Source organism: Cupressus sempervirens, chromosome 5 (assembly GCF_028749045.1).
Source record: "Cupressus sempervirens isolate cs-2001-9-10 chromosome 5, ASM2874904v1, whole genome shotgun sequence".
In the NCBI taxonomy this organism is placed as follows: Eukaryota; Viridiplantae; Streptophyta; class Pinopsida; order Cupressales; family Cupressaceae; genus Cupressus; species Cupressus sempervirens.
This window is the reverse complement of record NC_143122.1, coordinates 861,997,996-862,023,445: the sequence shown is the minus strand read 5'-3', so window position 1 is coordinate 862,023,445 and position 25,450 is coordinate 861,997,996. Positions and strand designations below refer to the sequence as shown.

The window sequence follows — 25,450 nt, the reverse complement described above, 5'->3', positions numbered from 1 at the left end:
TTCAAAGTTGCATTTGCATGCGCTATCGAGGGATTCACCAAAAATGTTTCATTTTTCCATGGAGGAGTCGACTAGTTTCAACCTTGGGGAAAGTGGAGGAGTCGGCTTGTTTCGCCTTAGTTTAATTGGTAATTGATTTGTATAAATCCCAATTCGCCCAAGCAATGAAACATTCACCAAATATTGCTTGGCCGCTGGCACTCCAAATTTAAGGCAAGACACATCATGAGCATGAGTCAGACTCTAGAGGTAGCTTCAGCCTTCCGCCTTCCATTTAATAAATTCAGCAGGTATGGAGATATTGCATAGTCTATCTAGTAATGGAAATAAGAAACCGTTTTTGGTGAAATGTATTGTATACTATACTAGTACAAAGTAAGGATTTGACGTATTATGCCACTTTCGAATGAATTTTTTGTTGATTTAGTACTGTCTACCATGTCAACCATGTAACCTTTACTTTTAAACTATTTGATACACATCTGTCATGTCTATGATTTAATGAAATTGATCTTGTAGAAACATTTATAATGCGCTAGTTGATACTTCTGAAGCTTAATCAAATTAAAAATCATGCACTTAATTAATTAAAAGAACTTACACTTTTAGATACCTATGTTGGAAAATCTCTTCTAAAGCAGAAATATCATTTATGTTTCTATTTTACTTATTTTGGTTCCCATTTCGTAGTGCCCCGAGCTAAAATTATCAAATGATTACTTTTTTGTTTTTCTTTGGTATCCTTATGTCATGTCCTAGGCTTAGTTCATGTCATGGATAGCCCTGAAGGCTGAGGGTACATCTTTCTCTTAGTGCTTACATGATTATTTTTCTTCTTCCACGGTCTTGTATTTAGAGACCTATTTAGGATGCTAGAAAGCTGAATTGTGGTTTTCTTTTTAATGATTTTAAGGTTTCCAAAGATTCATGCTTTTATATTTCAAATTTTGTATTCAGATTTCAATATCAACTTCAGCTTATTGTTTATTTCAACTGAACTGATAGTGGTTGATTCAATAGACCCCCAAAATTGAAATAGTTAGACATTCAAGGAAACTTTGTTATTGCATTACAAAAAAGGTGGCTGATTAGAAAACAAACTAGGACTAAACCCTATTGGTGTAAAACAATCACTTTTCTTGCCAAATTTAATGAACTAACTACAAGTCAAAAGAAATGGCATGCCACAATCAGGTAGAAGTTATGATTCCTTGTGCACCATTAGCTTTTTCACCCCATTATGAATATTAATTTTTTATCCAAATATTCTAATATATCTTGAAAGAATTATTGCCAACATCAAAAGCTAGTTCTATGGGAAATCCAAGCACATGGTATCCTTCAGGCGGTCAAGCAATCAATTATCTCCATTTTTAGATTATTCATGTCTGCTTATTGAAGTCAAATTCTATTTACTTTCTTGGAGTTAATTGGTAAATCTGATCTCTCCATTCCATAATGGAGCTAGATGTTTCAATGCCTATTGAGTTCCTATACATTGACTGTAATAGGTGTTACCTCATATGTCTTGCTTGCTGGCTGCAATTATCTCTATTTTTTGAGTTGGAAGTTTTCCTTGTAACAAACTCAATCCACCTCCATCTTTGATATGTTGTGTAATATCACTATTACTGAATTATATGTGTTCCTTCTACGAAGTGAATCTCCATCTATTTTCTTATCTTTCAAAGTCATGCACTTTTCTTTTTTTTATTGTTATTTATATCTACTTGTGTTACATGGGTTCTTCATTGTTTGCTTCTAAGCCTAGAGAATAGTCTTGACCTTGTCTAATTTCAATTCCTAGTCTAAAACTTTTACTAGTACTACTTATTCTTAGGGAAGTAAATGAATTTTCAGTGGATTGAGATGTCAGGGGAGGGTGAGTCTCTAACTAATATTGCTCAATCTCAGGGAAGTGAAACTAAAGGGGTTGTCAATGGAAGGCTACATGTTGACAAGGGTAAGACCCCCAAGGGTAGTGAAGGAATTAATCTTACATCAAAATGCCAAAAACTTAGAGATACTACCGAAAAGGTTTTCTTTGGAATCAACAATGTTTCTGGTCCACCAACTTGTGCAACTACAAGTGCATAAGGAAATCACAATAGCTCACAACCGCTAGAAGATGTGGTTGTTATTCAGTTAAATCAAAATGCATCAAATGAGGATAATAATGTTTGAACAATAGAAGATATTGTAACCAAAGATAATATTGATTTTGGTAGGAAGAAAAGAAAAAGGAATGTAAAAATGGGGCAAGAGTGGGAAATGAAAAGGAATTTCTAGGTTGATTAGGTAGAAAAGTACTGGTTTATTGTACCAGTCACAAACAATGATGAACCACCAATAGAATGTAGATGTATGATTTGTACTTGGAAAACCAAAAGAGAAAAAAAGTTCCAGCTAAAGCTCATCACTATAGGAAAACATATTGGTAATGTTTATGAAAAACAAATCATAGATGGAAAGGAACTAGCGACAGTGAGATGGAAATCAAAGGAAGATTGCCTTCATATTAAGTATGCCATAGAATATGAAGAGCATTTCAAGAAAATAGTAGTAATTGGTAGTAGCATTAGATGCAATCCAATCAAGGTTGGGCTTCAACATGCAGCCAATGATGCAAACTTGGCAAAGACCATTTAGATGAATGTTTTTTTTCATATTCTATCTAGAGGGTGTCCTATGAGATACTTTAATGAATATAGTAATTTATTATCTTTTCTGAGAGTTCCTCACTATCCTATGTCACATTTGTCAATATACACTAGATGGGAAATGGAAAGTTGTCTTGCTAAGGTGGAAAAGAAAAATGTACAGGGGAGAGTAAAATAATCCAAGTTCATTTCATCATCCTTAGATGAAGTCACTGTGGTAGATAACACTGCTTGGGTCTGTATGCATGTAAATACTATAAAAGAGCATGTCCATCATGCTCATCTACTTTGTGTTCATAAAATGAGGGCCAATTCAACTATAGAAAATTTATATTTAGAAGTTAAGAAAGCTTTGAATGAAATTGCTGGTATGGATGAGTCGACAATTTCCAAGAAGTTAGTGTGTGTCAGAGCTAATGGAGCTGCAATAATGCAAGGGCAAAGGACTAGTCTTTGTGCAAGATTACAAACTAGTATTGCACCTTACATGCTTGGCATGCACTACATGGCCCATCGAATGAATTTAGCATATAAGATTGTAAGTATCTTTCCTATAGTGTCAAAAGTTGAAGATCTAATCCGTGAGCTCCACTCCTACTTTTGCACAAGTCCTAAATGTTTTGCAGAATTTAAGATTTTTTTTGAGGGAGTAACAGGAAATAAGATTCTCAAGGATGTTGAGACCAGATGGATATCTTTGCATGGACCAGCAAAACGAGTTCTAGCAGAATATCAATCCTTGATTGGAATTATTTATGAGCAACACCTTATAGTAAACAAAGCTCTTGATTTGTTAAATAAGTTAAGTGATATAGAGAACCTATTAACTTTAGCCAGTCTTGTCCCCATGCTAGATTTAATGAACAAACTTGTTAAGAAAGCCCAAGATAGAACTATGTATATTCATGAGTATAGTGATTTACGTAAAATGACATGCATGGCTCTACATTCTTTGTATTCAGATCTGACAGGTCATAGCCCAATTTTTCCAAGGTGGGAGATAATTACAAATTTGAATCATGCTGAGAATTTTTTACGATTCAATGCAAAAAATGAGCTATGTGTGTTTGTGAAAGGATTTCAAATACCAATGCACCAATCTAAGACAAATAAGAGAGGAAAAGTACTATCAGTTAGGAAGGATGATTTTGACAAGATTGTTAAATCTATTAGTGAAAATTTGAAGTCTATTTACTACCAACTTTCAAGTGAGATTCATGAAATATTCCCTCGAGAAGAAATTCTTGAAGCAATGAGTTGTGTGTTTCCTCAATTTTGGAAGCACTTCAAAGATAATCCTAGTGATGCAAAGTTGTTTCATAATAAACTTTACAAATTGATAACACAGTTTTCAAAGCATATAGATTGCAATGGACAACCAATATAGGGAATCTTAAATTCAAATAATCTTTAAAAACAATGCAAATATTTTGGATTGTGTATGAAACACCAGATGGAAAACTTTGAGAATCCATTTGATCCTAGTGCAATAACAAGGCTCTGGAAAGGGATAAGTTAAAGTATTGTGTACTTCAATATCAGAATATTTTAAACTTGCTAATTTATGTCAAACAATGATATTAGGGTCGGTGGAAGATGAGAGAGTTTTCAGTGCATTGGGGTTTTTGAAATCAAAGGTTAGAAACAAACTAGACAAAAATTTGGAAACTTGCTTGAGATTGTTTGTAACTCAATAAAATGTTAGAGATTTTCCTTATGACAGGTCAATGGCCATTTGGAATTCCATGCATGAGAGACGAGGCCTTTGCAACACTTCAAAAGATGGTGGTGCTACTGCTAATTCTGACATAAATGATGAATTTAGGTCTCAGAGTCAAAATGAAGATGATGATTTTATTGATTTTGAATACCTGACTCAAAATGAAGAGGAACCTATTAGTACTACTTAGTTTCAGCATCTAGAGTCCATATGGGATATAGAAGCATCACATTTCAGCCCAAGTCAATGAAGTGATTTAGCATTCAGTTCTAAGGTATTTATAGCTAGATACTCTACTTCAGTTCTTCCATATTCAGTCATATTACAATTACAATTTAGCAAAATAGAGTTCAAGATTTTTGTTACTCTATTTTTGACATAATGTTATTTTTGTTTGGAAAATAATTTACAAACTCTGTCTAAAATGGTTTTTTTTTGGGGCAGAATATGCAGGCGTAGCTATAGTTATTATAGCAACAACATCAATAGCAAGAGCCTTTACTTCAAAATTCTCAAAGCCCTTCTCTTCAGCAACAACAAGTGGGTTAGGTCTTGGATTGTAGTTTCTTTTAGATCAAAGTGGTTTTGAAGTTGATAGTTTTAATTTAATTTCTTGACAAGGAAGGGGACATGAATAATTTTTAAATTTGAGACTTTTTTGAACAATGAAATTATGAATCTAAATTCTCATTGTTCATACTAAATGGTATACAATGATATCATTAGCTATCAATCTAATTATCTGAATTATGAATCATGATATATTTATTACTGTCATACTACTTTTGTTACAGTCAGTGCTATTATATTGCTGGCAAAATATATCGAATAATAATAATATTAATTTTATTATTGGAAAGATGAATTTTAGGTGTAAACAATAATATTTTGTTAGCCTTATTTCGAGTCACAATTATTTCATTTTTCTATGTTTTCTTTAACATACTTGAGTTAGCTAGCAAAACCATCTTCCTTGATTTCATGTTTCCCCAGATATCATCAAACATCGTATGAAGTCACCTTGTGCTATCCATTGTGTTTTTATACTTTGAACCTCTTTGAACCCCTTTGAACCTCAGATCAAAGTAGTTCAAAGATGTTCAACCAAGGGATTTTTTGTTCACCATTTGTTTGCAGGTGGGACCCACTAAGTATTATAAAGGTGTTCTTTCAAAGCATTTCGAACCCCTTTGAACCTTGGGTTGAAGTAGTTCAAAGATGTTCAACCAAGGGATTTTGTATTCATCATTTTTCTATAGGTGGGACACACTAAGTATTATAAAGGTGTTCTTTGACTTTTGAAGCAATTCAAACCCTTTGAATCTCATTTTTAAGCAGTTTTAAATGGTTCTATCACTAAATGCACACTTTTTCTAGAAAGTGCATAAGGAACACTCATGTACTCTTGGGTACTAAGGTAATGATTCACATACTCAACATTTAATGGATGAAAAGCTCAGTCTTTCCACAGACAAGCAATATTTGACTAATTCTACAATACTTTAAACTAACTCTAGAGCAAGATGAATGAAATTGAAAAATACAGAAATGGCAGTAGATACCACATAGAACTAATCACCATGGTTCACATAGTAATGAATCAGCTTCAAACACCAAGTCTTAGAGCACATCAAAAATTGATAGGATGTATATATTAAAATTAGCTTCTTGATATCAAGTCTTTTAAGAAAGCATTCGCAAACATATGACTATTTGTCTTTTGCTACTTCAAAAAATTAACTTAAACAATACTAACTTTATTAAAGTATACTTTGGCTACCAAAAATCTAACCGCTAACTAGCTAAATGCTCTAGCATTTATAGTTTTTACATAATCAAAAAGGCCTCAATTAAAGCCCAACCTTTTGGTTAAAATAGTTATAAATGTTAAAGATAGTTTTTGAAATAGTTCCAAAAATAAACAGAAAGTAATTAATTTTGTTAAACTTCATCCCCAATTTTCTCTTCGTCAGCCATGGTTTGCTTCACCAGCTTCCAACTCCTGAAGGCATTCATGAATTCCTGCATTACATGGGAGTATGGGTTTTTCAAGCTCAGCAACTTGGATTTGTGGGCATCCTTTTGCCATTTGAACTCCTTAATCTTTCGACTTTTCTCTGACATGAGATTCCTATTTAGGTATAACATAGATTTGATGTTTGCCAGCATAGTGAAATCATTGGCTATAGGTGTGTCACTATCTTTGATCTTCATTATTGCATCATTGAAACTTTTTGTCAACACCTTAGAGTCTCTATTTCCATCCTCAAATTGTGGAATCCCTATGGGATTGACAACATTCATATCCTTTAGGAGCTCCTTGTGCATCCTAGCAATCCCAATTTCAATTGATTGCATTTCCTCAATGGCTTCTTTGTAGATAGACTCCTTCCAGCCCATATTACTTTTTAGGATGAATAACATGCATGAATCCATAGTTTTCATAGGATTTTCACAAAGAAATTTTAGTACTCCATATTTTTCAACTTCATTAACTTGAAACACTATGGCCTAACATCGATTTTGATCAGCTTCCCATCCTGGTATGAGGGTTTGAATCTCACCAAATAGTGTTTCTTCCTTAGTGCATGTAGTAGTGAAATCCAAGATAAATTTACTGCCTTCCTTGATTATGGAAGCTACCCAGTCTTACACTGCGTCTAAGAGTAGTTTTCTCCTCTAAATTTGTTTAACTAGCTACTAGTTGTCTATGAAATCAGGATCAAAGGACTGTGGGATCTAAACCACTGGAAGAGCACCAAGATTCATTAATGAATCTATGTAGGTTGCCATGGTAATCACTAGGAACTTAAGTTCTTTCTTTTCTTTAGTGTCCTTTTCTGATTGGGTCAATATGTGATCCACGGAGAACTTGAAAAAAGGGTTACTTATGTCTCTATTAATGGTTCCCAATTCTACAGTGGTGACCTTAAGACCTTTAGTATCAATTTCCCTAGATTCATTCTTTTGTTTGTATATGGCTTCTTCTACTATTATTTTCTCATTTACTGGATTTTTTATATGATGAGCATTCATTTTTAATTTCTTGATCTTATAGCCATGAGCTGCATATTTGGTGACAATGTCTTGTACTAGTATAGACATAGGTTGTAGGTTCCTCTTCTTGCTGACTGAATTGGACAACCAAGATGGGATAACAGGAGTAGTGGAGATTCCTTGGGCTTCTTTGGTAGGAGTAATGAACTTGAGTTGGTTTGTCCCAGGAGTTTCAATTTTCTACACATCTCCATCGACATCTCCATCGGCATTATTTGAAAGACTAAATCCATTGCCTAGACCCAATCCTTGAGCCATTGCTTTCTCTTTTTGAATCTCTTGTTGCATGAGTGCCTCAGATTTGGTTTTAGACCTAGTTCTGAGGGTCGTGTTTTGTACGGGAGATTACATTCTTTTCTGCCTATTAGGAGTCGATAAACTACCTACAATAGGAGACAAAATTGGAATGTTAGGAGATGAAACCAGAATGTAAGAAGTTAGTGGTTCAAAAAAAGAAATCATTTTTAGAGATTTTCTAGCTTGTTATTCATTGACTGTCCTCATGCTTCTTCTCCTTAGCCAGTTATCCAGGTGAGTGAGGATGGATCTGGTTCTCAAATTTATGTCATCTTCTTCTTCTAGGTCCGAATCCACTTCTAATTTTCTTGACTCACTTGCTTCTTCCCATCCTAGTTCAACAATGTTTGAACCATCTTCAACCACTCCTTCTAATTGAAACTTCAGCTTGAGGGCACTAATTTGATGAAGTTTTAATCTTGAATGGTCTCTTCTTAACACATCCTATTCATTCTTGTAATCCTCCCACAAATTCTCTAAATGTGGAACTATAGACAATTGGCCTTTTAAACCAAGAACTTGAGCTGCAAATCCTTTGCTATCAAAATAACTCCTTACTTGATAGGATCCAAAATTAAAACCAATCAAATTTCTTGCAATGACCAAGGCATTAATCATGATGTTGTAGGTTAAATGGCCAAGTTTGATAGGAGAAACTAATTCCCAGTTCTCTTTAGGCAAGTTATCTTTAATCACTAAGAACAACTGCCTACAGACCTCAGCTAATACAAAACAAACAAGTGTGTAGCTAGGAAATTTCATCAGTTCTTCTTCAAAGCTACCTACCCTCAAATAGGTAAATTTAGGAAACTAGATAAAATAGCTCCCATAGTTTTGAATTAAGTTTTGGGCTTCTAAGGATATCCTTGGAATTGGTGCTTTCTTTAGGATCACATGCACACTCTCTATTAGCACATCATGCACTTTCCTTAATTCTTCTAACATCATGTCCATTTGGAGTAGAGGGCAGTATTGGTAGATGGTTATATCTTCAATCCAGGTTTCATGTGGAAGAGAGGTAATATTACTCACACAAGCGATGCAATTTAAGTCAGATAAGAAGCCATGTAGAAATTCTCTATAGATTCTTTAGCATGCTTAAGCTAGCTCCTTAATGAACTAGCAATTACCTCAGCCCAATCTAAGAACTCTTTTCCTTTTAGAATAATCTCCACATAATGATACATCCATTCTTCAAAAAGAAAAACATCACCTGAACCTTTAACCCGATGTAACAAAACCATGAGGTCATGAATATGAGGTTTCATATGGTCCTTAGTGACTATTTTGGGCAGCCTTAAACCACCTCTGTAATTGGTTGCCATCCACTTCCTAGCTAGGATGTTACAGTATTTACTTGGTTTTTCTTAGTACTTGACCAAAGACTCGGTAGAGGTGAATGTAGCAAAGGTACATTTAGGTAAACACAAAATTGAGGAAATGGTTGCCCTGGAAATAGGTAACACAGGTTCTCCATCTTTGTTCAAAATGATTTTACTCCTTACATCGTAGTGATCAATATAAAACTAAAATAATTCAGGACTCAATAGAGCAGAGGGAAAAGCCACAGCTTCAATTAGACTACTGGTTAGAATTTCTAGACAACCATTCACCCCATTGGCTTGCTCAAGAAAATTGGTTTGCAATTTTTCCACTTTGACACCCTCCAAATTAGTATCACAAATGATAGGTTTTTTACATTCTAAACTTGAAACATTCTCGAAGAAATGTAAAACAGACTTAATTTCAAGCAAGGAAAATAAAGCCCAATACCTATTACTAATTCTTTCTTTGAAATGCACATACAGGATAGAATAAAGGGAGGGATTTTTTGTACTCTCACCTATAGCTTGCTGAGAAAAATCAAACCTTTTTCCTTCTCTTTCTTCCTCTCCTCCAATTCAATCTTTCTCATAACAAACAAAAAGAAGGGACTTAAGTTCCTTTAAAAGGAAAGGAGAACACACAGGCAGAAGTACAACCTCAAAATGAGGCATTCATGGGAAATAAGTTGTGGCTGGATTCACACATTGCAAAACCCATAACAAGACCTCTTCATTTAATAACTTTCCTTTGCAGTTGTCTTTGCAATGATTACCTTCCTCTGACAAACAATCTACTTTTCTGGTGAAAGATTTCCCTTTCCAATTCATGATTACAACTCTTTACATGTTTGAAATTAAAGCATCACTCCAAATCATTACCCCCTAACATATCAATTAATGCCTCAAGAACCGAAAACCTTGAATAAATCATGATCACTTTTCCCCAAAAGTCTTCAGTGATAGAACCATTTTGAACTGCTTTGAACTAAGATTCAAAGGGGTTTGAAGTGCTTTGAAAGAGCACCTTTATAATACTTTGAAGGGGTTCTATCGTTCTATCACTAATTTTACACTTTTTCAATGATAAATATTTTGTAAAGGGAGTTGTACCTATAAAATGCCAGAGGGAAAAAAATATTACTATGTTTACCCAAGTGCTATGAATTGTATTTTATTTTTCGAGCCTTGGGCATAGATTGAATTGTTATTTACTAAAGATTAACTTATGCCTTATGAGAGCAATGCTAAGATGAGAAATATAATTATGAATTGCTAAGATGAGAAATATTATTATAAAATTTAACCATATAATTGTAATGTATATATTTTATGTCTAGTAGTAGCACAATGAATTAATTCACCCACAAAATTTATGTTTAATTTTGAAATTATTATTATTCACTAATGTATATATTTTTCATCTAATACAATGAAATGATTCACCCAAAAAAATAATATTTTACTATGATAGTTATTTTTTGTTTGCTAATGTATATATTTTTTGTGGTTTTAAAATAACACAATTGCCCAGATTTTAAACATTATTTGAGAGACTATGAATGATTCGCCAATGGAGATTATTATTTTGTCTTTGAAAAGTGTTTTTTTTCAGCATAAAAATTAATTTTTTTAATCAGGAGTTTACACCTTTCGCCAAGTTTTTACACCTTTTCTAAAGGAGGAGGGGTGGGGGGGTGGGGTGGGCAGGGGGGGGCACGGGGGGGGGGGGGGGAGGTGGGTGTTTCTTATAGTATACCCTTGCCATGTAGATAGTATGATTAAGGCTTTAAGGAGAGAGAAGTTAATTTGGTATAGAACCTCTCTTGGTCTGTAGACTACCTAATAATAGGTAGCAATGGAAATGCTTTTTCGGTAAAGGAATTTCACAACTTTTTTATTTGACTTCAAATGGGAAAATGTTGGAATTCATCAATTGTGTCGGGTCAATTCAATAGATGAATTACATGTAGTTATATAGGTCATACTTACTAAATATTGTAAGTGATTTTTAATTTGGACTCTATGGCTTAGTTGTTATATGCAACTTGAAGTCATGATTATTCATATGCTTTGAACATTGTTGCAACTCTAGAATTTCCTAAAAAATAAAAATGAGAGGCATTGCCCAATGCTTTTTTACTAGTATACTTTTATCAGGTTTTCCATGTAAATTCTATATTATGTATATTTTTTATTCTCTAGATTTTTCATTATCATACACATCTAAGGAACAAAAAAATTTAATGATTTACTTTAAAAAAAAATATCTACATATTCATCCTACTACATTTATAAGTACCTTTTTTTAATTGCACAGATTTTAATATGTTGATTTTGGTGAACATGTATAACCTTCTAACATGTTATGAATCCTCAACATATTTTCAAGTACCGCTAGCTTCAAATAGTAGAAATGACAAAAATGACAAGTCAAGAAAGTATGATAAAGATTCATATTATAAGTAGATGGATAGTGAAGTCCTTGTAGAAATAGAATTTATTTGGGTAGAAATGTAAACTTGTATTGTGGACATGAATATAAACCAAATTCTTGTCTGTTAACATGAAATTATAATAATTATAATTTTGAATTTCCAAATGTATGATTACATATATATTACATGAATACATTTTGTACTATTTTTTTTTCAAATTGTAACATACCAACGATGCATCCATGTACTAGCTTAGATAGTAACATGGGTCAATAGATAACATATATAAATATTTATTTCTCTTTATCAATTAATTAGATGATTTTATTATTGAACTTGTACTTCAAAGACATGCACCACTATGTATGAGCTCTAGGATAATGAAAACAAATTTCTATTTAACATGCTTGATGGACATGAGCATAAGTACAATATGTCAAAATTAAAAAAGATACTAAACATAGATATTTATAAAACTATCAATAGTATCATAGAGCTGGAATTCTTCAGTAAACCATTGGTAAGACATATTATTAATATTGAAAACACTACAATACCCATGTAACTACTCTTTTTTATCATCACTAAATCATCTATAATTAATCCCTTCTATGATTCTTCTTTGTACGTATAAGTCTCAAAAATAACATGGATAGTCATAAGTGTTATGTCTAGGTCATTCTAGATCTTAGGTATACCTTAACAAATAAAAATAAATAGATAATATTTATCTGCTTACCTTCTCTCTTCTCTATAATATTTATTAACATCTAGAAGTGTGTAATTGATTTTGCATTACTTATTTAATTACTTTGTTATAACATGTTTCATTGGAAGGAGAAGTTGGGTATCTCAACAACCCCCCTTGATAATGACCATGAATGCTTTAATATTTTCATATTCTTTTCCTATTGATTGTTGTTTTCTATTTTGACATTCTAATGTTCATAAATAGAGCTTTAGAGTTACTTGAATACTTTCCTTTTATAAGAATTTCAACCCCTATTTCATAAATGTTACCTTTCTCTTGGCTAGCTTGAACCAGTGTGGTAATATCTCAAATCTTTAATACTTCATCTCTTTTTGAGAAAGTCACTCTTGATAGATATATTACAAAACAATTGTTATTTTTTTTTCTAAATAATTGTTTTATTCTTCTTGAGCATTCAAATCTTCAAATTTTTCTTATATTTTTCATATAAAAATATTTATAATTGAACATTTTATCAACTTTACTTTTAATTTTGTCCCTCTAATCCCTAATAGGTGAAATTAAATTTTGAGAGCTGATCCCTCAACAACTAGGTCTTTTGGGAGGGGTGGTCTTGTTATGGACATGCTAGGTGGTATATTGGATACTTATTGGGTGAATTTGGGATTCCAAACCATTCACACTACTGAAATTTGTATTACATACCATGGCTTGAGTTAGAAGTCATAGGGGGTTATAAAAGGATCACAGTGGAGGGTGATGCCACAAATTTCATCATGGTGCTTTCAAGAAAATGAATGCTGCGATGGGAGACAACTCACATTAACCAAAAAATCTTCAATACTCTTGACACATTGGAGGATTTTATATCCTAACACATCTATCTTGAGAGGAACAAAGTTTATGATAGGCTGGCAATTAAGGATCATTGCACTAATTCTATTATTACATGGAATGACTTCTAAGATCTTCCCAAAGTCATTCATATGCATAGAAAAAAAGGATATTTCTAATCGTATCTCAATAATGATACCAAAATTTAAGCTAACTATGATGTGAAATGTTATTATTTTCCTTGGAAATTGAGATTTAACTTTGTTTTCAAAATCTCTAGCCCTCTAATTTTTTGTTAAGTTTTTATTTTTTTATTTTTTTAAATGTACTTTACCTAGGGTTTGATATTTTCCTCCCGGCTATAGCAGTCCTTTTGAATTATGGTTTATACTAGTAAGGATTGTATGACCTACAATATGGGTGGTGGTTTAAATCAAATTAGGCCTAACACTAGCAAATAATTAAAGAGTAGCTCAAAGGTGTGAAGTATTATTCAAGAGTGAAATGTTGATAACTATGTGGTAGGTATGCAATTATACAAAATCAAACTTTTTTGATAAATTTGTTACATCTTGAGATGGTGGTAAGGTCTTCCATGAAGGAGTGTTATTTCTCTACAAAAACTATTACCATGATGACTAGCTTTCTCACATAGGGAAAACAAATTGCCAATGATTCCAAAGTAATTTACAAAGATGATTTGAAATGGCTTCTTAACTCAGGGGAGAAGGTTCCACATTTCTAGAATGGATTCAATAGATTTGAGTTTCTAATATTGTACAAGGACATGGAAATTATTATCTTTAAGTTAATCATTTAGGAAGGTAGATTAAATAGATACCCATCACCTTTTCTTCTTATTCTCAATCATTTCCTAGGGATGTCAACTTCTTTTTTCCTTTTTGGATTGTGTTCCCCCTTGTCATAGTCTTTAGCTAAAGTTAAGAGTGATGATGTTATTTAGAACTTCATGGAGGTCTCCTCTTATGTCTTTACAATTTCCAATTGGATCTAAATCTATAGGTGGTCCCTTCTCCATCCATAAAAAATGAGCTAAATAAACCCAATTTCATGATGTCCACACACCAGTCAATATTTTGTCAAAATTCCTTCCTTCTCTAGGTCCAGCTATGTCAATCCCCTTGTTAAGAAAAAATGTAAATATATAGACTTTGATCAACCTAAGGAATAATTTTTAATTCTGTAGACAACTTTTCTTCCTCTTGGTCTATGAAATCATCATAGACTCCATGGAATTTAGCTGCAAGTTCCCCTTTTATTGTAGAGAAATAGGTAGCAGATTAAAGTCATGGGACAAATGATGCGATAATATGGGGAGCGAGTAATGAACTTACTTCAAAACATAAAATTTGGGAAATAATGGACTTGCTTAAATTAATGACCTCAATAACCAAATTCTCATGGAGGAAGATGAAAATAAAATGGTTAATTCTTTTCCCAATATAAAATTGCAACAATCCTAATTGAAAGAAGAACACCCAGGTATATTGCCTAAAACATGGAAATTATCTCTAATAGTGCTTGATGCAAAAATTCCCTTCATGTAGAGATAGAGGAAGAACACTTACATGTAGAAAGAGATCGGAAATATTGTAGGTTGTACTCAAAGATGATGCGGTCTCTTCAAATGACACTATTGATTGTGCTATGAAATGTACCTCCTTCCTAGGCAAGTTGAAGGAAATAAATAAACTGTATAAAAGAGTTTGTCCCCTGTCTAAGTAGTTCTTCTCTACTGGTTTAGCTTTTTAGTTTCCTAGTGCTTTAATTATTTTGTGATTCCTACATTCTAGTATCAAATTTCTAGTTATTTATAGTTCTACATTTTTTTGAATTTCCTTATTTTTTATGTTTTTTAAATTCAAAACTTATGAATTAACTTTGTGTCACCTATTAGATACTTGATGTTACTTTTAACTATTGGGATCAGTCCCTCTCCCACTTGATCTGATCAGAACTATAACATTAATTTTTTAGAAACTTGATATATAACTACATCTAAATCTATTTAAAAATAACATTTCATAGATCCATTATTCAATTATATAATCCAACATTGTTAATCCAAATATTATTCAACACACCTATGAAATTGATATGTATATATCCCAATAGTTTTATTATGGTTATTTTTTCCTATTAAAATGAGAGCACAATATAAATTGCATTCCTTGAAGTAACTTACTTGAATTTGAAACAACTATATAGTTATTTTCTCTACATATAACATACTCAAGCTCTTCATAATTTTTCCTTATTGTTGACTCAATATGATTTCCCATTTATTGTATACTTTCCCCTAATCCTTGAGCTTTATATATCATTCCTTTCATAATTTTAAACGAACATTATCATCAAAATAAATAGGAAAATCTATAGGATGAAATGAATTCTTATAAATTCTAATAGATTTATAGAGTTATTTTCACATTAATTATCAAAAAAAAAAAATCTCAAACGTAGTTACAAAATAAAATAAATAAATAAATTGTGACATGAAACACCATAAAAAAATAATATTGATCTCAGTCATTTGTTGTATTCTACTAGTTGTTTCACACTTACACACACATGCACGCACTTACGCACGCACGCACGCACGCACGCGCACACACACACACACACATGTTGTTGGAAATATTATGACAAGATAAGTTATTGAGAGGGGAGGGATGAATCACTGACCATTAATTTTTTTATCCCAATTACAAATTAATCCTTTATGTGAATTCTGATCTAACTACATGCATGAGAAACTGGAAAACATAAAAGCATAGACAACATTTTAACACAAGATTTGGTGACCCAAAAACTTTTCAAATAGAAAGTAAAACTAGGGTGGGGATGATATTGACAAGCTTTAGTACTGCAATATAAAGTTGGCCTATTAAGGCTTACAATTATCACTTCTAATGATTTGCCCTATTAAGAGCAATAAGAATTGCTAGGTCCACCTTGTTAAAGGATTTACAAACATATAATGAAGTATGCACTTAGTAAAGAGATTTACACAAGACTGTTAGGTCTACCTTGTTAAATGATTTGGCTAATCCACCTGTTAGGATGAAGCAGTAGCTGATCTCTAATCTGCAACTTGGTTTGCTACATGAGATTTCTTTGAGTATACAAATCACCTTGCTGTGATAGATAAATCTTTGCTGCTCCTTATACTATTGTAGCCTTTGTAATTCACTCTTTTTCTCTTCTTTGATGATTACATTCCTTCTCTTTGATTATTTGGATTTGATACAACACATTACATATATATCAATCCACTTACATAATTACAAAGTTAGCCACAATACAAGTTTGCACAAATATTACAAAGTCAGCCAAAATGTAGAAAATCGGGTCCTGAAGAATGACTCGATGAGGTTCTGATACTCAGCATCCACTGTTAATGCTTGAAATCATCATGCGCTCAGTAGACATAGAAGCTCAGTCCATATTGATCACTTCCAAGTAATCTTAAACTTGGTCTGCACTGGTGACTCGACAAATGCTATGAAACTTGGTATATAAACTGAATCACTTGATTCACACTATGTAGCTTGATTAATGCTATCACTTCAAGCTCGATATAAATTGAGTCACTTTGTTAACACTGAGTAGCTTAGTTAACACTAGACTCACATCACATCAACTATGAACTCGATAAGCAATGCACAACTCAGTTTGCATTGGTAAACTTGGCATACAATGAGATGCGTGATTTACACTGGTCATCATCACCATAGTAGTAACTACTCGATGCAAACTAAAGTATGTCTATAGGACTCAGTAGCAACTATAGAACTCGATAACAACTGAAATGCTTGGTTAACACTGTTAACTATACAATATGCTCAATTTGAACTTACAATCTAAATAAGTGTATATTACTAATAATAAACATGACTGGAATGTCAACACATGCATACAGACATTCATTTAAATAAATACATACATACATACATAAATTTACATATAGATATATATAGATATATATACATACATGTGTGTGTGTGTGTGTGTGTGTGTGTGTGTGTATATATATATATATACATATGTATATATGTATGTATATATATACATACATATGTATATGTATGTATGTATGTATGTATGTCTATATGTGTGTGTGTGTGTGTGTGTGTGTGTGTGTGTGTACATATGTATACACACACACACACACATATATGTATATACATACATACATACATACATACATACATACATATATAATATATATATATATATATATATATATATATATATATATATATATATATATATATATATATATATATATATATATATATATATATATATATATACATACATACATATGTGTGTGTGTGCGTGTGTACATATATATGTATACATATGTATACACACACATACATACACACACACACACACACATACATATCTGTGTGTATGTGTGTCCATACAGATAGATGTATTAAAATTTTGAAATTATATTATCTTTTCATACAAAAAAAATCTCCTTGATTACCCTATTACCTAATTTTCCTACCTATTTTATCGAAGAAAATAATATAAACTTATCACTTTTTTTGTCCTTGTCTATGATTCTACTAGAATATTTTTTTCCTTCTTTAAAAATTTAGGTTACTCTCCTTCAATATTCTTATCATATGTAAAATTTTCAAATAATTAATTTGTTTTGAATCTCCTCAAATGTTTAATCTCCTCTTTGTAAATCTAATTGCTTGATTCTCATTTTAGATAACTAAATTTATAAACTCTAGTGTAATAGTTTAAATCTCTTTGACAATGTTCTAAACAAAAAATAATCTTGTCCTTGTAAATAATTATATTATAGTAACATTTAATCCCATGATTTCATTTTGATAGGTATTTAAATCTATGATTTCTTGTTCTGACAATTTCTTTTGCTTGCCTTACTAGTGGGGGACAATCAACAACCTTACACAAGTTTTCTAGCAAAAAAAAATTATTTCCCTTTTGTTGGTGGATGTATAAATACATGAGAAATATTTGTGACACTCTTTATCAAATTTGGAGTAGGGTGAAACATAACAACCTTTCCTTTTAATGAAATAGAAATATTTATGGCACATTTTATCACTTTATCAAACATAAAGATACATAGGATAATAGAGCTACCTTTTATAATTAGAATGGTCTCTATAGATTCCTTTAATTCTCTTTAACAAATTTTTTACTTGGGACTTGACATGAATTATATACCTATAACTTCATTTTTAATTGCCCTTTTCATTAGAGATCTCTTACAACATTAGTTTATACTTTATTTGATTTGATTTGTGCACCTTTACTCTTGAATTAATAGTCTACATAGCTTGAAGGTTTTTGAACAACTTCTTCCTTAATGATTTACAAGTATCTAATTTAGATGTGTTAAAAAAATAACCTATAAACATAGATTTATCATTGCTTTCTATGACTTCATCCTTATTCACTCCAATGGATCCCTCTCTGTGTTCATTTTTAACACTCTTCTCCCAATCATATTTCCTCCTTATTAGTCACACTTTACACCTTGAAGGTATGTAGTAGATAATATCTAATGATGTAGGTTCAAATAACAATGCACATAATATTAAATTATGATAACTAATATCTAAGCATAATTTGAGTGTAGATTAAACATTAATTTAATCAACAACACCCCTTTAAGTACAATTTGGAGAGAAGATAATTAGTCTATATAATAAAGATGCAATATAGGTCATAACAACTAAAATGTTTTAGTGACCCATGTCTATAATGAAAATGTAAAAAATAAACTTATCACATAAAGAAAATAAAATAATGATAATAAAGCATATAAGAAAAATCCCATCTAAAACATAGAAAATAAACCAAAGGTCTGGATTAAGGATTCAATGACATTCTTAAATGACTAAATACATCATGTACATATAATCAAATACCTCCCTAGAAGAAAGAATATAGAAGACTACATAGTTCCGTATAATAGATAATGTCCTATAGAAATGATGAGTTCTTGAAGATAAAATATAGTCTAATCTTAAAAGACCCAATTTCTCCACGTGGGACGAAAATAAATCATATACAAATATGAGAATGCTTCTCATTATAGATTAGAATAGTAAAGTAGAATCTAAATGAAATATTACAGTATTTTCTTTCAAAATATGCTTGTGTTATGAAGACATTAAAAGATTCTGTCATGAACCAATCAATATTATAACTAATCATTGCAGAAGGTGACAAAAAAGAACCAAATTAAAAATTCATTTGGAGCAAGATCCAAAGGAAAAGATAAATTAACAAAATTGGTATCCCAAATATAATCAAATAATAGAGATAAACCCTCTAATGTGTCAAGCAACTTTTAATATGGGACTCAATAAAAAATCACCCATTATTGGTCAAATACGAATCCATAATGATGAACTTATCAATAAGGATTATGGAAGTATCCAATGATAGTGGATCAAGTAGTTCTAAAAGTAACTCTAGAAACTAAAGCTCTATACTTTTTAAATAAACTCTCTAATGTGTCAAGCAACTTTTAATATGGGACTCAATAAAAAATCACCCATTATTGGTCAAATACGAATCCATAATGATGAACTTATCAATAAGGATTATGGAAGTATCCAATGATAGTGGATCAAGTAGTTCTAAAAGTAACTCTAGAAACTAAAGCTCTATACTTTTTAAATACTAATTTATAAAGTTGTTCCAAAAGTAGGAATATCATTATACAACTTGATGATAAATTCTCACTATGATGAGTGAGAAAAAAATCCCCCCATTGCACATATAGTTTCCCTTCCCAAAAATAAACAAAACAATTTTTTCAATAATGGTTCTTCAAAAAAGATATATATAGCCATCATGAAGAAACAAGATAATTTCCAAAAAGGAAAAAAATGATCTATGGTAAAGAATTTTAGTGGAGATTGAGTAGATGATATAAGGTGGTAGTTGTGCAAACCATTAATTTAATAACTCTACAAGTCAACTCTTTATGTAAAGTTAAAATATCACTACTAACAAAAACAAGGTATGATCACACCCAACATGAGAATTTTATCACATTATTAGGAATAATAGACAAGTTTAAAAAACAAAAGAAATGTTCAAAGAAGAAAAAAAGTAGGACTAATGTCCAATGTGAGATTTGAATTAACATCGTAACTAGGCCCTACCCACACTATTGTGTGTCATATATTAAAATTTAGGAGAAAAATATTTGATGAATTTTGTATCCATGCAAATGATTATAAATAAAACAATAAAAATTTTAAAATAAAATTGATTAGTGGTTCAAGCATCACTGAATGATAAACCTTGTGGAAAAAAATCCACTTGTGTTGTGAGCATAGAGATAATAAAAGAACTCAATAGAAAAGAAATAGATCCACAAAAAGAAGGCCAATAATTGGCTTATCAAATAGTTGAACAAGGCTCAATGTGCAACAAAACGAGTCACATAAATGATGTCAAACCCAACCATCAAGTTAAACCAAATGTCTATCTTCAAATAGACATTGCACTTAAAATAAGAAACTTAACCTCGATTTGGACAGTGTTGAACATGAAAGAATGTTGATAGGAAATGAAGGTAAATCAAAGATAGGAGATAGAGAGCTAGAAAAGTAGGTTTTGGTACAAAAAATTGACCATATCACAAAATGCACAAGGGCCTTTCTGAAATATAGCTCAATCTATGATAAAGCCACTTGTAACTTGAACTAGAAAAATGATCACAAGCTATACAACAGCCAAATACAATGAGTGTAGTCAAATAATTTGATGGTAACATGGAACACTATAACCAAGTACTTAAGACAACAATAGATTCGTAAAAAAGAAATGATTATAGACAATCTAATTTAAAAATAAAGTGTTTGACAAAAATCTGATCAAATTAGAAAGAAATCCATTTGTACAAATTGGTTGACAAGCATGTTAAGTTTCACTAACCAAAGGAGCTTACAAGATACAAAGTAGTCTATTATGCACTAGGGACAAGAACCATCACTAATAGAGTATAAATAAAACAATCATTAAAGGCATCCTAAAAAATAAGTAAAAATATTCAAACATTGACAACTACGATTGAAAAATCAATAGAGAAATGTCAGATCGGCCATTAATTCAAAATAAAATGCATCAACAATGAATCACCTTTTGTTGAAATTGACCTCAAATGAATTGATGGAGATTCTAAGAAGAAGGAGACACTAAACTAACAACTATAAACCTTTACAAAGAGAAGTAAATCATCAAAATGGTAAATTTACTCACATGATTAGTAATGTACAAGCACTTTTCTTATATAGATAAAAGTGAGAGATATAATAACACAAAATAATATAATCTCTTAATAAGATGTAAAAATAGATATGCAATAGGCAATAACAAACTACCTATATGCTTAAGAATTATAATAGTTAATATAGTTAATACCTAAATAGTTTAAACATAAAATAGGTTTTAATTTACCCCAATATATATTATCTAAAATTTTGTAATCTATCATTTAATTATTGTCTAGAAAACATATCACTAATAGTATCATATCTCTTACACAGATCCCTAGGTCTATCTAATGGGCTCATGAACGGTTAAGTATATTAGGATGAGCTGACGTCTACTGTGTTACTTAAACTAGTATATGCTTTTAATTTACTTAAATTCAAAATTCAATATTTTCGACACCTTAATTTTCATTTATTGGTGTTCTTTAAAAGCTGTTGCAATCAAAACCCTGCTCTGTTCAAGGAATTAAAGGTGATGAGGATCATGAGAATTTTCAGTTGCCAGAAGATTTACTCGGTCAGGAGCTATGTGGATTGAGCATTCTGGTGCTACGATGCTCACTTGACATCAATAAATTTTGTGGAGATTTGATATGGCTTCGCTTGACTAAATGTAACTGCAGCTGTGTTCCTCCAAGTCTTTCCCTAAGAAGTTTGAGAGTATTAGAGCTTTCTGATGTCAATTTAAAGGACTTGAGCACATTATGTTATGCTGTTGAGGTATGGAGATTTGTTCTCTATTTTTCAATCATCATTGAAGGACCGATTTATTCTCTGTTGATGATGTATTAAAATAAGAATGTTTTAATGGCAGGAGCCCTCACAAGTACCGTTCAATAGAAAGTGTCCGCTCTTTAAGCTCTTCCATTCTAGGCCATCTTTTCATCGTAGAAAAAGCTACCAGGTTCTTTCCTCAAGCAGCTCATTCGACATAACATCCACAGATGCACCCTCGTTAGATTCATCGTTGCCAGAAAGTAGATGTCAAGTGTTGCTCAGAAAGCTGAAGAAAACATATGCCAAAATATTTTCAAGAAACATTAAAAGTCTGCCATCACTCCCAATTAAATTTGAGGAAGTGAGAAACCTAACACATTTAGATCTATCAGGGTGCACAAATTTGGAAGAGTTGCCCAATTCATTCACTCAATTATTGCAACTTCAATATTTATCATTGCGAGATTGCAAGAAGCTTGTTCTCAGAGATCTGGGAGAAATCTCCACCCTGGAGTACTTAGATCTGCAAGGATGCATTTTGCTGAGTGAATTGCCAAGTGGAACCACACATCAACGGTCATTGAAATATTTAAATATACTCCATACCACCGTGGAACAACTGCCTGAGAATCTTGAGAAGCTGGGAAACCTAGGACAGCTATTCATTGGGAGCCTAACGTTGAAATGTCTACCATCCTCTTTGAAATGTTTGGGCCGGTTAACTGAACTGATTCTATTTGAATGCTTCAGTCTGGTTGACATTGGGGATATTGAACAGTTGGTGCATTTGGAAAGACTGCGGATATCTCGGTGTTTATCAGTGAGGATGTTGCCAGAAAGAATTGCATGGACCAATATTAAGAATTTGGATGTGCGGTGGTGTTTAATGTTTGATGGGTTTCAAATGGAAATGAAATCAGGTAGAGCTCCATCTGAGAGATTTTTAATCCATAGTGCAAATCATGGAGCAGATGATCTTGGCAATCTGACTATGAGAGTTTCTAATTGGAACAATGCAAGTGGTTTAACAAATCTGATCATAAGAGATAGCCGCATAACCCAGGTGTATATTCCTCAAGCCAAATCACTTTGTCCCAACCTTGAGATTGTTGACCTTTCCAATAATCTATATTTGACAAATATTGAGGGTTTGCCAGACAGTTTGGTAAGACTAAAGCTGATGGATTGCCGAGCATTGAAGACTCTTACATGCCTTTCTAATCTCAGACACCTTAAATATCTTGATATTAGTGGCTGTGATGCACTGGAAAGCCTGAATGTGGAAGGCCTGAGCTCAATAGATGAAATTAAAGCAGAAAAATGTTGGAGGCTGAGGAGGATTCAGGGACTGGAGCAGTTAAAAAAGCTATCATATTTTCAGATATCCACATTCAACACAGTCTCGAGCTCTACCTGGAGAGATATTCTGGTCAGTATAAATATATAGGAATTTTTTCACACATCGCCTCTTTTACTATCATTATAAGAATGCTTGTGTGTTTATTGATTGATATAAATTTAATTGTCATTGTAGAATACAGCTCCACATTTATATGATAGCCCAATATTGTCCACTTCATTCGTTTTAAACTTTGTTTTCATTGCAAAACTTTATCAAAGAAATGGCATTTCAATTATGTGATAATTAGATCTTTCCCTTTGAAACATGGCCAGTCCTTTCCATCGAGTGTATCAACAGCCATTCTTTGTGGAGCAACTATCAACATGGAGAACGTCGCTGAAATGGTAGTGGGCATTTAATATGTGTTCTTCAAAATAGAATTTTGATTTCTAATATTTGCATCATTGTTAATTGACAATTTCATGATTGAGGTTGACTTTTGCAAAATGTGTAGGAAGGGTTTGCTCACAATTGCCAAGATATTACACTGAAGGGCATTCCCTCGCACCTACTAGAAACTGAAAGACCACTTTCTGTGAAGTTTGTATATGGAGATTTAGAAGGAGCGATTTTATTGTGCCTAGTAGCAGATAAGTATTCCAAAATTGAAGTAACAGTTGATGGCCATATTTATAATAGCTCATGTGTAGTGGATGATATGAACACCTCGTGTGTAATGAATAATGGAAACACCAGTGCTCTACACATGATGAAGTGGGCAAAAGACTCTCAAGTATTTCAAGATTACAAATTCTGTAATGATGAGAGTGTGGTTCTCTTTGTAAATCCAACAAACGCCAGACTAAAACGTGGATGGATTGTGACAGCGAAAAGTTTAGAATTGTGTAAACGATTCGCCAGCTCAATCTTCGTAAACTCCATTTTGTAATTAGAATAAACAGTTTCCAGTGAATTTTCAGGAACGGTACAAGCACAGCTAAAAAAGCATTTAAACAAGCAAGCAATGTTCTGTTTATTACTCTGTAAATTATTTCTGTTCTTCAGTACATCCAGAAATTTCTTTTGTACCTAGATTTGATATCCTTCTGACATTACAGCTGATTTTTTGCAGTAGAAATAGTTCTGTTAAATTAGCTATTTCAGTGATATTCATTTCCTATCGTATAGTAAAGTCATGATTTTCTATAACATACAAATGCAGATTAAGATGCAAGATTGTAAAAAATAATATTCCAAATTCACCATCTTTAGATGCTAGACCATTAGCAACTGTTGCTTGCATTCCATTTGATCTTCCTATTTTCAATAAGAGTGTACGCATAAACCGAAGAAGTGGAGAAATAATGTATACAAGCATAGAAATTTTTCAATCAGTAAATAAAACAATATATTGCAATATATTTATTCAATGGAATTGTAAAACTTTCATGATTCTATGATCAAGCATCAATTAATTTGAAAAATCAGAGTTTATAAAATGCGTTGCAAATTCTTTAATATCAGTAAATAAACAATATATTGATTCAATGGAATTGCAAAACTTTCATGATTCTATGATCGACTATCAATTAATTTGAAAAATCAGAGTTTATAAAATGCATTGCAAATTCTTTAATATATAGTTGTTCAATAAGTTCATAAGATTTAAAAATTAGTATTGAAGTTAACTAAAGTAGTAAAAATAAAATATTGCAATTAAAATTATTTTTAATTTGAAAAAATAAACTATCACATCAATTTTTTTATATTCATACAACACTATAGGACTATAGTTCTCATACATATGAAATAAAATTACAATGCCAATATAAACACTGTATGAGGCACCAAAACAAATAGTAAAAAAGTTGGATCAAAAGTATTTAATGATCATTGAAGATCTAAGAAAGAAGAATGGAAAGTAATTTTTGTCCAAGGTGCAAGGGACCTAAATGATGTAAACAAGCCTTAAATTACATAAGGATGCAATACATTTTATAGATGAGTTAGAGTACCTAATGTGCTAAAAGATTTAATAATGG

General features: G+C 31.9%; 1 protein-coding gene across 1 annotated transcript in view; it reads left to right on the top strand.

The window, feature by feature from the left end:
• Positions 1–24,357, top strand: part of LOC149558640 (disease resistance protein RML1B-like) — a 29,743-nt gene extending 5,386 nt beyond the window's left edge. The window contains exons 3-6 of the mRNA XM_089830981.1: positions 21,782–22,069; positions 22,164–23,495; positions 23,741–23,812; positions 23,923–24,357. Coding sequence (XP_089687107.1) covers positions 21,782–22,069; positions 22,164–23,495; positions 23,741–23,812; positions 23,923–24,357 — 2,127 coding nt within the window. The remainder of the gene's footprint in view (positions 1–21,781; positions 22,070–22,163; positions 23,496–23,740; positions 23,813–23,922) is intronic.
• The last annotated feature ends 1,093 nt before the right edge of the window (positions 24,358–25,450 follow it).